This window comes from Zeus faber, assembly GCF_960531495.2.
Source record: "Zeus faber genome assembly, chromosome: 6".
NCBI classification, from domain to species: Eukaryota; Metazoa; Chordata; class Actinopteri; order Zeiformes; family Zeidae; genus Zeus; species Zeus faber.
The window spans coordinates 17,937,397-17,950,049 of NC_137201.1; the positions used below are offsets into that span (position 1 = coordinate 17,937,397).

The 12,653-nt window shown below is 46.0% G+C and overlaps 1 protein-coding gene across 1 annotated transcript; it reads right to left on the bottom strand.

Moving 5' to 3' along the window:
- Positions 1 to 1,695: 1,695 nt before the first annotated feature.
- mafb (MAF bZIP transcription factor b) lies at positions 1,696 to 2,670 on the bottom strand (the record flags this gene model as incomplete). Its single annotated transcript, XM_080003013.1, has 1 exon — positions 1,696 to 2,670. The coding sequence occupies one exon, from the start codon at positions 2,668 to 2,670 to the stop codon at positions 1,696 to 1,698; it is 975 nt and encodes a 324-aa protein (XP_079859139.1).
- Positions 2,671 to 12,653: the final 9,983 nt, after the last annotated feature.

Below are 12,653 nucleotides of genomic sequence, written 5' to 3' on the forward strand. Positions count from 1 at the left end.
ATCGCCTCACTAAACACACTGGCAAATAACTAAAATGAACACACTCAACATTTTAAGGAGGATATCTCCGTTCCCATTGCTGAGGATTCATTGATGAATGATGTATTCATTGTATAATCCATTTTAATAACTAAAGTTGTATTTCATTGCCTATGCACTGCAGTTATTCAAGGTATTTCAGAGTTATATAAGTAGGGGAGCAAGGAGGTTATCTCTGCTGCATTTGTGCATTTTCCATTTTTAACTTGGTCACAGTGTATTTTTCCAATAAAAAGCCTTGGTTTGGGGTGAATCTGCGTTTTTCCAAAGATTTAAAATAAAAATACACTTCAACGAAAGCCCTCGCAATAACATACTGGATGTTTTTCTAAGTAACAAAGTCTGCAGGGAAGTTTGCTTTTTCTTTAGCATTCGCCTTATTTTCTGCTGTTACATTTTCTTTTTGCAATTGTAATGTCATTCCACTTGTTGATTACAAGTCTTTGTATTGTATTTTATAGAGTCGGCTATTTTGTCATTCTCTACTGAAGTATCCGACCGTCTTCTATCTATAAATGTCTGTCAATATTACCAAAATATTAAAGACAAAGATATTTGAGTCAATTTTTATTTTTGATTTTTTATTATTTTTTACAAAAATTCAAACGCAGATCAATAGCCTATACGTTCACGATAAGAACGCGATTAAAAACATGCAATGGCGTTTCGTAGAAGCTATAATTCAGTGTGTTTTGGGGATCTGTGGACGCTCAACAGCTCAGCAGGTGCGTGTGTGTGTGTGTGTGTGTGTGCGCGCGCGTGCGCGTGTGTGTGTGTGCGTGTGTGTGTGTGCGTGCTTGCGTGCGTGCATGCCTGTGTGTTTTGGACAATGAAGGTCTGAGTTTATATGATGGCGAGAATAACCTAGCGTGTGCGTGTGCGTGCGTGTGTGCGAGTGTATGTGTGCGTGTGCGTTTGTGTGTGTGTTTTGGACAATGAAAGGTCTGAGTTTATATGATTGTGAGAATAATCGAGCTCAAGCCCCCCACCCCTGTACAAATTGATGGAGTCAGTTGCCATGGATACCATGACATAAAACAGTCCAAACAAATTCACAAAAAAAATAAAAAATAATAATAATAATAACAAATAAAAAAACAGATGAAAAATCGGCACACGACCAGCATGCACGGGCTTACAATGAAGGCCTACAATCTAATATTTCCAAACTTTTATGTGACTGAGTTTGGATATTTAAACCACAGCACAACTACGTGGTACGAAATGGTGAAATGGGGGGAGATTCACACCAAAACAAAGTACAAGTTAACACAAAAAAAAAAAAAAATGACATCATGAAAGTTGAATTGCCAGGGAAAGTTCCATTTCCATAAACAATTTCGGTTGGACGATGCGTAAGTGCGGACCTGTATAAATGTATGCAATGTGCATTCAACAAAATACATATGTGGAGAGAATAAACTAATCCAAACCGGGTCCTATTTACAGATCCTTTAAAAATGAGAAAAGAAAATACTTCATGAAACCCCCCCCCCCCCCCCCCCCCCAAATAGTACTGAAATAAAAAAAAGAGAACTGTGTGTCCTTAAAACATATATCTTTAGAAATGGCTTTTAATTTCTCGTTCGGTCGGGCGTAAATTAAGAGTTTATTTTTCTCCCCCTTGTCTGCCAATAAAACTTTTCAGCTCGACACTCACATGAAAAACTCGGGTGATGAGGGGTTGTTGTCGCTGCTGGATCCGTTTTCTCGGAAGCCGGTGCTGATGAGCTTCTCGTACTTCTCCTTGTAGGCGTCCCTCTCCCGGGCCAGCCTGGAGATCTCCTGCTTGAGGTGGTCCACCTGCTGGATCAGCTGGGTCTTCTCGCCCTCCAGGACGTGCCGCTGCTGGACCCGCTTGTAGCGGCAGGACTGCGCGTAGCCCCGGTTCTTTAGCGTCCTCCTCTTCTGCTTCAGCCGGATCACCTCCTCCTTGCTGACCCCGCGGAGCTGCCGGTTCAGCTCCCTCACCGACATGGTCACCAGCTGGTCGTCCGAAAACCGGTCGTCCAGACGCATATGCTGGTGGTTGCCCCCCGAGCCGCCGTTGGGCTGGGACCCGGAGGACACGTGATGTCCACCCGCGTGGTGGTGGTGGTGATGGTGGTGGTGGAGGGGACCCCCGTTCTGGGCTGCGGCCGCGGCGATGACCGCGGACACCACCGCTGCGGCGGAGCCCATCTCCTCGCCGGCCATGGCGCCCCCCGCCCCGGCCGCGCCGCCGAACTGCTGCCCCCTGCCATAGCCGTCGAAGGTCTGGAGCTGGTGGCTGCTGCTGATCAGAGCCTCTACTGCGTCCTCCGGGCTGAAACCCAGAGCCTCGGGGTTCAACTGCTGTTGGTACCCGGTCATCCAGTAGAAATCCTCCAGGTGCGCCTTCTGTTCGGTCCCCGATCCCGGACTGGGCGCCGAGAAGCTTGGAGAAGGGGGCACCGAGCTGCAGGGCGTGCTCATCGGGGTGGAAGACAGGGATCCCCCGGCGATCAGGCGGCTGCACTGGCTGATGCTGCGATCGGGCTCCAGCGGCTCCTTTTTCACTTCAAACTTCATCAGATCGAAGTCATTAACATATTCCATGGCCAGGGGACTGGTGGGCAGGTCGGAGTTGCTCATTGCCAGCTCTGATGCCATCCTCTTGCTGCTGACAGTCCTCCAAAGGGGGTGAGGAGCACCTGTCACGCTGGGCTGCTGAGACACGCACTGAGCCAGCTTGATTTCTTTATTAATTTTCTTAAAAAAAAAAAAAAAGAAAACCCGTATAAAAAGTCTTTTTTTTTTTTTTTGTCTCCCCCTCCCTCCCCTCCTAGTCTCTCGGCTGATCGCCCGGTGCGGGCTTTCTGGATTTCTAATTCGATAAGTTTCTGTTTTTTTGGGTTTTTTTTTTTTTTTTTTTAATTTTGTTTATTTTTTCTGTTTGTTTTTTGTTGTTTTTTTTTTTTTTGTTGTTGTTGTTTTTTTTTTTTTTCGCTTCACGCGGAGCCGCTACTGCACAGACGCATTGGAGCAGTGCGTGCGTCTCTCTCTCTCTCTTTCTCTCCCTCTCTCCCTCCCTCTCTCTCCCTCTCTCTCTCTCTCTCTCTCTCTCTCTCTCGCTCGCTCGCTCGCTCCCCCGTTTGGCTCTCGGAGGCGCGTGCGGACGTCTGCGCGCGGCTCCCCGCGTTTCTACCGTTTAACGGGATCCGGGATTGAGCGCGCGCGGCCAATTTTCGCGAGGGGTTCCACGCGCTGCCGCGTCTCGGGGCAAATTGTTGCCTCGTGGCGAAAACTCCCCACGCAAGGATTTTTTTTTTTTTTTTTGTTTTTTGGGGTTTTTTCTTTTTTTTCCGAGGGGTCAGTCAGCCGACGAGTTAAAAAAGCGTTCCTTTAGTTTTATAGGCGCCTCTGACGTCACGCCTGAAATCTGAATTGGGACCTGGATCCTCAGCCAATCAGCGTGCGGGGCTGGAGGGTTAATTAGCATAGCGGAGCAGAAACGCCAAAGTTTTCGCCGCCCGTCCGACCGGCGCTCCTCGTGGATTGACAGACGAAGCTTAGTATTCATTCTCCCACGCCAACGCTGAACTTTACAAGGACGGAGCACAAAAAAAAAAAAAAAATATATATATATACACACACACACACACACATACGCACGCACACACACACACATACGCACGCACACACACACACACACACACACACACACACACACACACACACACTCACATACACAAATACGATTGTATTTCTAGGATTTCAGAAGACGCCATTTGGTAATTACTCTCTTCTTGCACTCGGTAAACACTGTAATCTCTCGCGATGCGATGTATAATATTAAAGAGACATTAATTAACCATTTTTAATGAACCCGCAGTCGTCTATTCAGCTGTTTCCACTGTTTTCCACTTTGCACCCGTTTCCATAACTTCATATCCTGTCATCTGTGTTCTGGAGATTTTGACCATGTCCCCCATTAAGCAGCTTATTGATATTAAACATTGTTTTGGATTCCATCAATGAATCCATTCAACCAGCTCATCAGTTAACTTGCCCCGGGCTCCCGCAGAGTTTAATTTATCTCCGAAAACCACATTTCACTTCATTGAAACACTCAGGGTAATAGTCTTTGAAAACATCCTAAAATGTGTCACTTTCATACGTACATGGCGGTTTTCTCAGTGAGGGATGTCATGTATTTGGCTGAGGTGAAAGCCCGGGGTTGCTTGAAATTCATCTTTTTGGAAACCCAATATCGCCACCCTTCGGCACCTAGCGGTACTCCAGGTTTTCCTCCAGGTTGTATGTGCGGCAGCTTTGCCATGATAAGAAAATCCCCTGTTGTCCCCTTATTCCTCTAATTATTTTCATATTCAGTAAAAAAAAAATTTTTTTTTTTAAATTCAAGTGTGGGTCATTATATGAGCATATCACCGTTGAATGAAAACATAATGCTATTTTTCCATCCATCACATACAACTAAAAGCCCTTCTCCGGGTCAGGGTCACACAAAGAAAACATATATTTTTGACTCATAACTGTTTTGAAAAAGCGTTTAAAGGAGCTATTGTATGATTCAAAAGAGATCAATTCGATTTTATTTGTAATCCTTTCCCCCTTCTCTTATGCACATGTCCATTTATCCTCTTCATCCGTCATAACCTTTTTTTCTTATTTTTGTGGCTAAGGACTTTGTTACCATATATATATATATATATATATATATATATATATACACATACACTACAGTATTATTGGTGCAAAAAGTGAGTGCTGATTTCATTTATTCCCTGTTATCATGATGTTTAGACAATAAACAATAAATGCTCATCCTGCTCAATATAAAACCCTTTTTTATTGTGGAACGCTCTCCACCTCCACCCACATTCCAATGGAGTCATTCCAAAGACATGGAATGATGATACACAATGCCCCTGTCCTCCCTGTCTCTCTCCCTCTCTCTCGCTCTCTCTCTCTCACGCTCCTTCTCTCTCTCACTCTCTCTCTCTCCCTTTCTCCCTTTCTCTTTCTCTCTCGCTTGCTCTCTCTCCCTCTCCCTCTTGCCCCCCCCCCCTCTCTCCCTCTCCCCCTCTCTCTCTCCCTCTCCCTCTCTCTCCCGGAGCACAGTCCTCAGGAGTGGTGGCACATAAGAACAAATAATAAGCAGGGCTATACACAGAAGTCTGGAGAGTAAATAAGAGCTCTCTCCGTGGAACATGTCACACGGGGAAGCTTCCGAAAACTACAAAGCCGCCAGCAGATAATCTAAGTCCCCTGTGTCCCCCGACACAAGTAAATATTCTCTTGGTCCCCACGACTGTTCACTGGGACTTAACATTAAACAGGGAGGATAAACATAGTGTTTTATTCATTAGAAGACACAACAGAGGCCCCTCTGATGCCCCGATAAATATTTAACAGATGAGGTGTCCCATCTGACACGATAGCACGTCGTTGCTTTCCCGCTGTTAATTCACTCTGCCGATAGAAGAATGGAGAGATCTACCGGGCGATGACAGCAAATATGTTGCACATAAAGGGTGACACTACCATTCCATTCAACTTCACTTCTGTCTTTTATCCAATTATTTTTTTCAGTTTAATTATAGTGTAGTTTCATGCATGCCAAAATACGCATTCATTTGCATGTTAGATGAGATGTTGTGGCCCTATTGACACCATATTAGCCAACATAGAATCATTTTAATGCATCAATATGAAAGGGTTTAATGTGCTTGATTTCTATTTTTTCTTTCTTTTCCCGAATGCTAAATTTGACAGAGCCAACCAAAAGTTAAATCAAGTCTAATAACCATATATATATAAATATATATATATATACACACAGTGTATCACACAGCTCTGCAGTGACACAGCAGTCCATACTTCCTGCTCTATAATCTCCCTGCACACTGCTTTGCTGCAGCTCTCTCAGAGCAGGATTTATTAGCCTGGGGCTCTGCAGAGTAAACCATCAGAGACTGAACACCATACACAAGTTGTGTTTGTACGGCTTAATATGCCTTTATTCTCCTCGTTCATTCTACTGCCACCGGGGTAAAGTTTAGACAGCTCACCGCCACACATCGATACCCACTTAGGTGTATTCGGTGGGCATGCAAGGTCCAGCCGAGCCCAAATGCTGCTGCATCCAGACGTCTGTACCGTTGACACACCTTGTATCGTGTAATATATGCGGGAGCCTTCTATAATTATAAGCTTTTTTGAATATTTTAAGGACCTCCAGTTCTTCTCATATGCACCTGTCCCCTCTTCATAGGTGCGTGAAGAATCTCAATTAAAACCATGCATGAACTTTAAAATATTTTGCCGGACGAATGTCTGACGCAGGTCGTCCCCTTATTGAGAAAATCACGGTTGGTTGAAACTATAACTTCGATTTTTGCAAATTGTGCATAAAATGTCTATCTTTCTGTCGACCACACCTTATTGTTTACGAGAGAAATAAATAGAGAACAGTTAATGCTGACACAAAATACACATAATTGCATTGAGGGACGTCCTGGAGAAAGTCTGTCTGCCGAGTCAGCAGAAAGTCAGTGGTTTGATTCCCATGATGTCTGACCATGAGGATATTTTCCAGCTGTGAGACAGTGGCTGGATGGAGACCGGTGCCACTTCCACATCCACAGCTCCGATGGCCTCTGCGGAGCGCTCTTGAGCAATACGCCGAACTACAGCCTGTTCCTGAGGCGCTGCACCATGGCTGACCCCGTGCGCCGACGTCTCCAATAGGACCGTAACGTGAGTGTGGATGTGAAGGAGAGACAAGTAAAAAAAAATTGTGTTGTGTAAATCGACAGTAAATGACTGGTTAAAGATGTTAACTCACCACCAAAACCAAAATAATAATTACATTTCTTTTTTGTTCTCATAGCGCTATTTTTTTTTTTTAAGTCACTCTCCCTTTGACAGTTTAGCGGCGTGAAAGCACCGGCCGCGCCTACAGCGTGAAAAGTCAAATGTGCTTTCTTTTAGAATCTCAAACTGGGTTACAAGGAGACATTACAAGAAAGTGGTAAAATCAAAAATCTAATAAAAAACGTGAAATAAAGGTGGATTTCATAAAGCGGTCGCACAGCAACCGCCGGCAGGACTGCTAGCACGTGTTAATGAGACACTCACCTTTTAGTGTTCACCCCAGGAGAGCACTTAGCCTTCTCGCCAGAGACTGCCATGTGTTTGAGCTCCTACCAGGGATTTACTGGCAGTGTGAGTTCACTAATTATTATATCTATTAAAACACATACTCTCCATATCACGACTCATGTTCCACATCAATAGTAGATTTCACTTTTGTCATCAATATGCTTTGTTCCTTGTTTGTCCAATTGGATCCTACCATACCCCATATACTGTACCTGTGTGCTTTGTTAACTTCAATTTGACGTGCGGTCTGCTTGATCAATGCCTATTCAGGTTGGAGGAAAAATATGACAAAAAGCTATGCTTACAGTATTCAAACGAATAGCCCTAAATAAATCCAAACACTCCGCTGTTTTGACTGACGAGAACTTTCGTAAACCGAGGGATTTCAACCATTACCGAGATTATGCCTCATAATCATGCTTTATATTCCCAATGGGAGGCTAGCTTCATCTTCACCGAGTCCTCAGTTGAACGCTTCGCATTAAACCCTGGTGGCGCTCCGAATTAGGGACGACCAGACTGGTGTTCCAAAGGGCTCATCCGAGACACACATTTAATTAGCGGGCTGGAAAATGAAGTGTTTCGGGGGGTCTTAACTAACTGCGGTATCTCTGGCGATAGCGAGGAAGGGGCTGCAAGGAGCTCTTACAAGGAGAGGCATGAAGGATGGTAATGCGCTTTTCTCCGCTGGTGCTTTATGACGGGAATAAAATAATGCATGAAGATAACACGCTTTCTCTTCACGGCCACAAAGTAGAGTATTTGCACGGAGCCATGTTTGTGGAAACTGGCATGGCCGTCCCCGTCTTTCAGTCTGTCTGTCTGCCTGCCTGTCTGTCTGTCTGCCTGTCTCTCTCTCTCTCTCGCCCTCTCTCTCTCTCTCTTTCTCTCTCTCGCCCTATTTTCTCCCGTTCTCCTAATGTGCCGTAATCCTTTGTTTCTAATTGGAATGTCACAAGCCTCTCTATTTCTTCCCCAGGTTGCAGCAGGTTCCACTGCTTCCTCCCGCGTCTCTATCAGCATGATCAGCATAATAAGCCATGACGTGCTCACTTATCGACGGAGATGAGGACCCTCAACAAGTGTGAGTTTGATTGTCTCCACACAACACACACACACACACACACACACAAACACACACACACACACACACACACACATGCGTGCACACACACACACACACACAGATAAACAAATATTGTTGAGTGTTAATTAGAGAGCCCAGTGAGGATAATGATTGGGCAGGGGAATATGTTGTAACAGTCGACAGAATGAGGGTCCGCCGGTGTTTCCTACCATCCTTCCATCCTTGAGATCCCCAAAGGCTCAACAAAACCTCCAAAGGCAAAAAAAAAAAAAAAGACCCAGACAAAAATGATGTCATATCTTAATATTTATAACAAAATACAAGAAAATATTTAACAATCAGTTGCTTAATCCTTGGTAACTTAAAGAAATTAGAACTTCATTACAATTGGATTGTTTCTCTCAACCTGCTAATTAGCCAGATTGAACAGACCCTGCATTTCTCAAACTCCCCCAACATCTGCTTATTGTCTCTCACAGCATGAGGGTGATGTGTGACTGGACTCATCTGCTTCTTACATGTATGTAAAAAAAAACAAAAACAAAAGGGATGCAGTGTACCACAATATTTCCATGGAAAAGCAAAAAGATATAATAAAAACACACGTAAACAATTCGCATTATAGTTTGATGTCTCCCGTAAACATGAAAACGAAAGCTGATATGTTGAAGTGATACAGGTCATTCATTTGCCAATTCAGTCAGCACACGAATGATCCATAAATCTTCATAAACACAGATAAGATAAGATTCAAGATTCAAGATTCAAAATTTTTATTTGTCACATACATATACATATGTATGTGTACATTTTCATACATATGTATATGTATGTGACAAATAAAAAATCTTGAATCTTGAATCACACTGAACAGAAACACACATACATACACAGTGCACACCAACCCATGTGGCCGTGCATACTGTCCACAGACAGTAAAACACACGCGTGCGGAGGCTCATTCCTGCAGTGTGTTTCCTGCAGGATTCAAGCTCGTCGTCTGTCATTAGACGCACGCTGCTCCATCATCGGCCTCATTAGCGAACACCACTGTGCGTCTCTCAGCGTGTGGAGGACGCTTCGCTCGGACCGCTCCTTAAACGCGGTGTCTGGTGTTTGATGTTTATAAAGCTCGCCCAGACCGCAGCTTGTACATTGTATGGATTGTGTGCGTTTATAGCAACTTCGCGGTTAGCGCCTGCGCGCTTATATTTTTGGGTTTAGAATATGCACACCGTGACCCTTTGAGGGTGCGCGCGCACGTGACTCTCTCCCGGCGCGCCCGCGGGCTGGCGTGATTCATGATGCGGCTGGAGGGTATGAATTGTTATTGATGCGGCCTCTGCACACGCGCCCGTGCTCTATACACCGTTATTAATGTCCACGGTGACCACCGGGCGCAGTTATTAATGTGGTTCTTATACATAAGAAGTTCCTCCATTAGTCCAAGCGTGTCATCGTACGGAGGGGGAGGAGCCGTGGAGCTTTGGTTCGTCACCACTCCCTTTCGACGTCATCGCGGTCGTCTTCATCGTCATCCTCATCACCGTTGTTTTTAATCATCGTCACCACACACGCGCACATGCGCACACACACACACACATGCGCGTAAAGGTATTCTGGTCTTCTAGGATTCTAGGTCATCTAGGAGTTCTCTGGTATAACAACACAGACCGACACCGGTCTTTGTGCTCATTATTCTGCCGCAGGATGTACAGTAGTTGAGAATTGGGTGTAGTAGTTGAGCATCGTGAGAATTAAACGGTCTCTGTATTCCACGAGAGAAAAAAAACACTTTCACCCGATCTGCGTCTCCCACCTCACAATGGAATGTACACCTCCCGCTCTCCCCACTCCGGTCTGTTTGGAGAGGGAGCGTAGAGATTTCAGCCCGGGGGGGGGGGGGGTCGAGGTTGGGATTCGAACGTCTTTGTGCGCATTATGATCTAAAGGCCATCGCAGGATAAATGCGAATAATAACTCTTGCCTCCCCCCGATAATCCCCTCATCCGTCCTCCCGATATTGAGAGAATCATTCCCCCATACGTACGGCCGACGTGCGAGGGGGGCCCACCGAAGCCGCCGCCTCCCCCGCATGACTCTCTCCTCCGTCAGAGAGGAGGAGGCTGAGACAATGCGGCGCGGCCCACGGGACGCCGCGAGGGGTTTTCATGCATCCATCCCTCATTTCTCCATTAGATATGTCCTATTAACGACACAAGACAAATGCACCCGCATGGGCGATAAGTGCCGTTCCGGAGGGGGGGGGCGGAGGGGAAAAGCGGGGACGGGAAGCTCCGGTCGTTCTGATCGTCACCCGACTCGGGGGATGACTGAAGCCGGGATGATGAAGAGGCCTGATGTAATGAGTGGACGTTTGATTATGGCGGTATTGAGCGCGGGGATGAGATCTTTGTCAGATGTGGTTTTAAGGAAGAGCAGGAGAGCCGGAGGAGGGGCCGAGGGGGAGGCCGGCGTTAATCTGGCTGCTAAATGGAGGGTTTGACATGTTGTGTCTGCCTGGGGGAATCCCACCGGGCGTGGGGGACACACTTCATCTCCCCCTTCCGTCCGTTCCTCTCCGAGTTCCGCAGAATCAACGCCGCCCGGCCGACGAGTGCGAGCAGGTGCGGTCGAGTCCGCCCGAGGAAAAAGAGGCGTTTTTCTGCGACCGAAAAAACCCCCAAAAAACCTAGAAGAGATCCCGAGCGTGCGACTCGTGGCGCAGGAAGAGGAAGAAAAAAAGACGGTAATGACGGCCCCAGAGCAACGGCGAGATGGAGGATGAGAGGGAAGCATCTTTAAGCTATCCCCTAAAAAACGCACAAACAGACTTAGTCAGAGTTAGTCATGGTTCTTTGCTCGCTCACAGTAGATTTGGATGCTTTTACACAGGAACAGAAACAGCCTTCCTGTTGCTTATCCGCTTCCTGAGCCTCAATTTGTATTGAAATCCCTCACAAGCAATTATCCATACTCGTACGGTGTACTTACTCTGAGCTTATATAAGTTTCTCTCTCTCGGTAAGCCGCACCATTTTCATTTTAAAACTGTGATTACAATTCTGGAATTTATTTCCACAAGAAAATGGGAAGAAACGGCCCCTCGTAGGTTGTACGCGGACGCGGAAATCCCGCTGGACCTCTCCCTTGGCCGTATAATACGAAAGACTGAATAATATTTCCTTGGCATGTTTTTGCCAAAAAGGAAAAAAAAAAAAAAAAAAAAAAAAGAAAGAGAGGATCAGAGCTGCAGTTGGCAGTGGTTGGCATATACAAAAGTCAGGGAGACATTTTCTTGAGTAAAGTGTTGGCAGTCAGGCTGCTCCACCGACACACACACACACACACACACATACACACACACGCACACGCACGCACACACACACACGCACCGTGTGCGCGCACACACACACACACACACACACACACACACACACACACACACACACACACACACACACACACACACACACACCCTTACCCCCCTCTCGGGCTGTCATGAGTGTCATATATCTGGGGGATATTTGAGGGTAGGAGAGATCGCAGCCCAATTACGGGCTGATAACTAATCAATAGGCCGCTTATTCCTACAGCGTAAAATAAAGGAGTGGGCCCATGGGACACGTAGTTCAGATTACTCTCCCCTCAAAATAGGAGAGCCACTAATGATAGGACAGAGAGAGAGAGAGAGAGAGAGAGAGAGAGAGAGAGAGAGAGAGAGAGATAGCGATAGAGAGAGGGAGCGGGGGAGATGCAGAGATGTGTTGAGAGGGAGTCAGGGGGAAGCCAGGAAATAAAACTAGTGGAGTAGACAAAACACTTTATAAAAAATGCAGGTGGTGAAAGGCAAGGCGGTGAGAAGAGGAACGGTGCACCGACTGGAGTCCCCCCTCGCCTTTCGCTTCGCTCGGACCCCAGATCTCCACGACGACACCTCCAACAACACGCCAACACGTCCGTGCATGAACGGAAAATGGTGATATCCAAAAAAAAACACGCTTGAGTCCACTTAACATTACACCAGGCAAATTAAATGAGTGCATCCTCATGACCGCAATTCTGTCATGCGGATATGAACGGTACGATAGTGATCTGCAAAGCCGACTCTTGCCCCTCGTCAAACAATCCGTGTGAAAATAGAAACAATTCGAAATTGTTAAAAAATGTTCGTGGCGATAGATGGACGAGGTAAAGTTAAAGGTGAAGGTTAACGTGCTACGACTTGTGCACAAGTATTAAAGGGGAGGAAGGACTGTCACACATTCACAATTTTAAACTTGTTTCACGACTGCGGAGCTGAAGGGACAGATCTCCATCAGCAGATTTTCCAGCCCCTCGACCAAAATCCCGTTCACAACAATGCTCACCTGGGCCCGCCG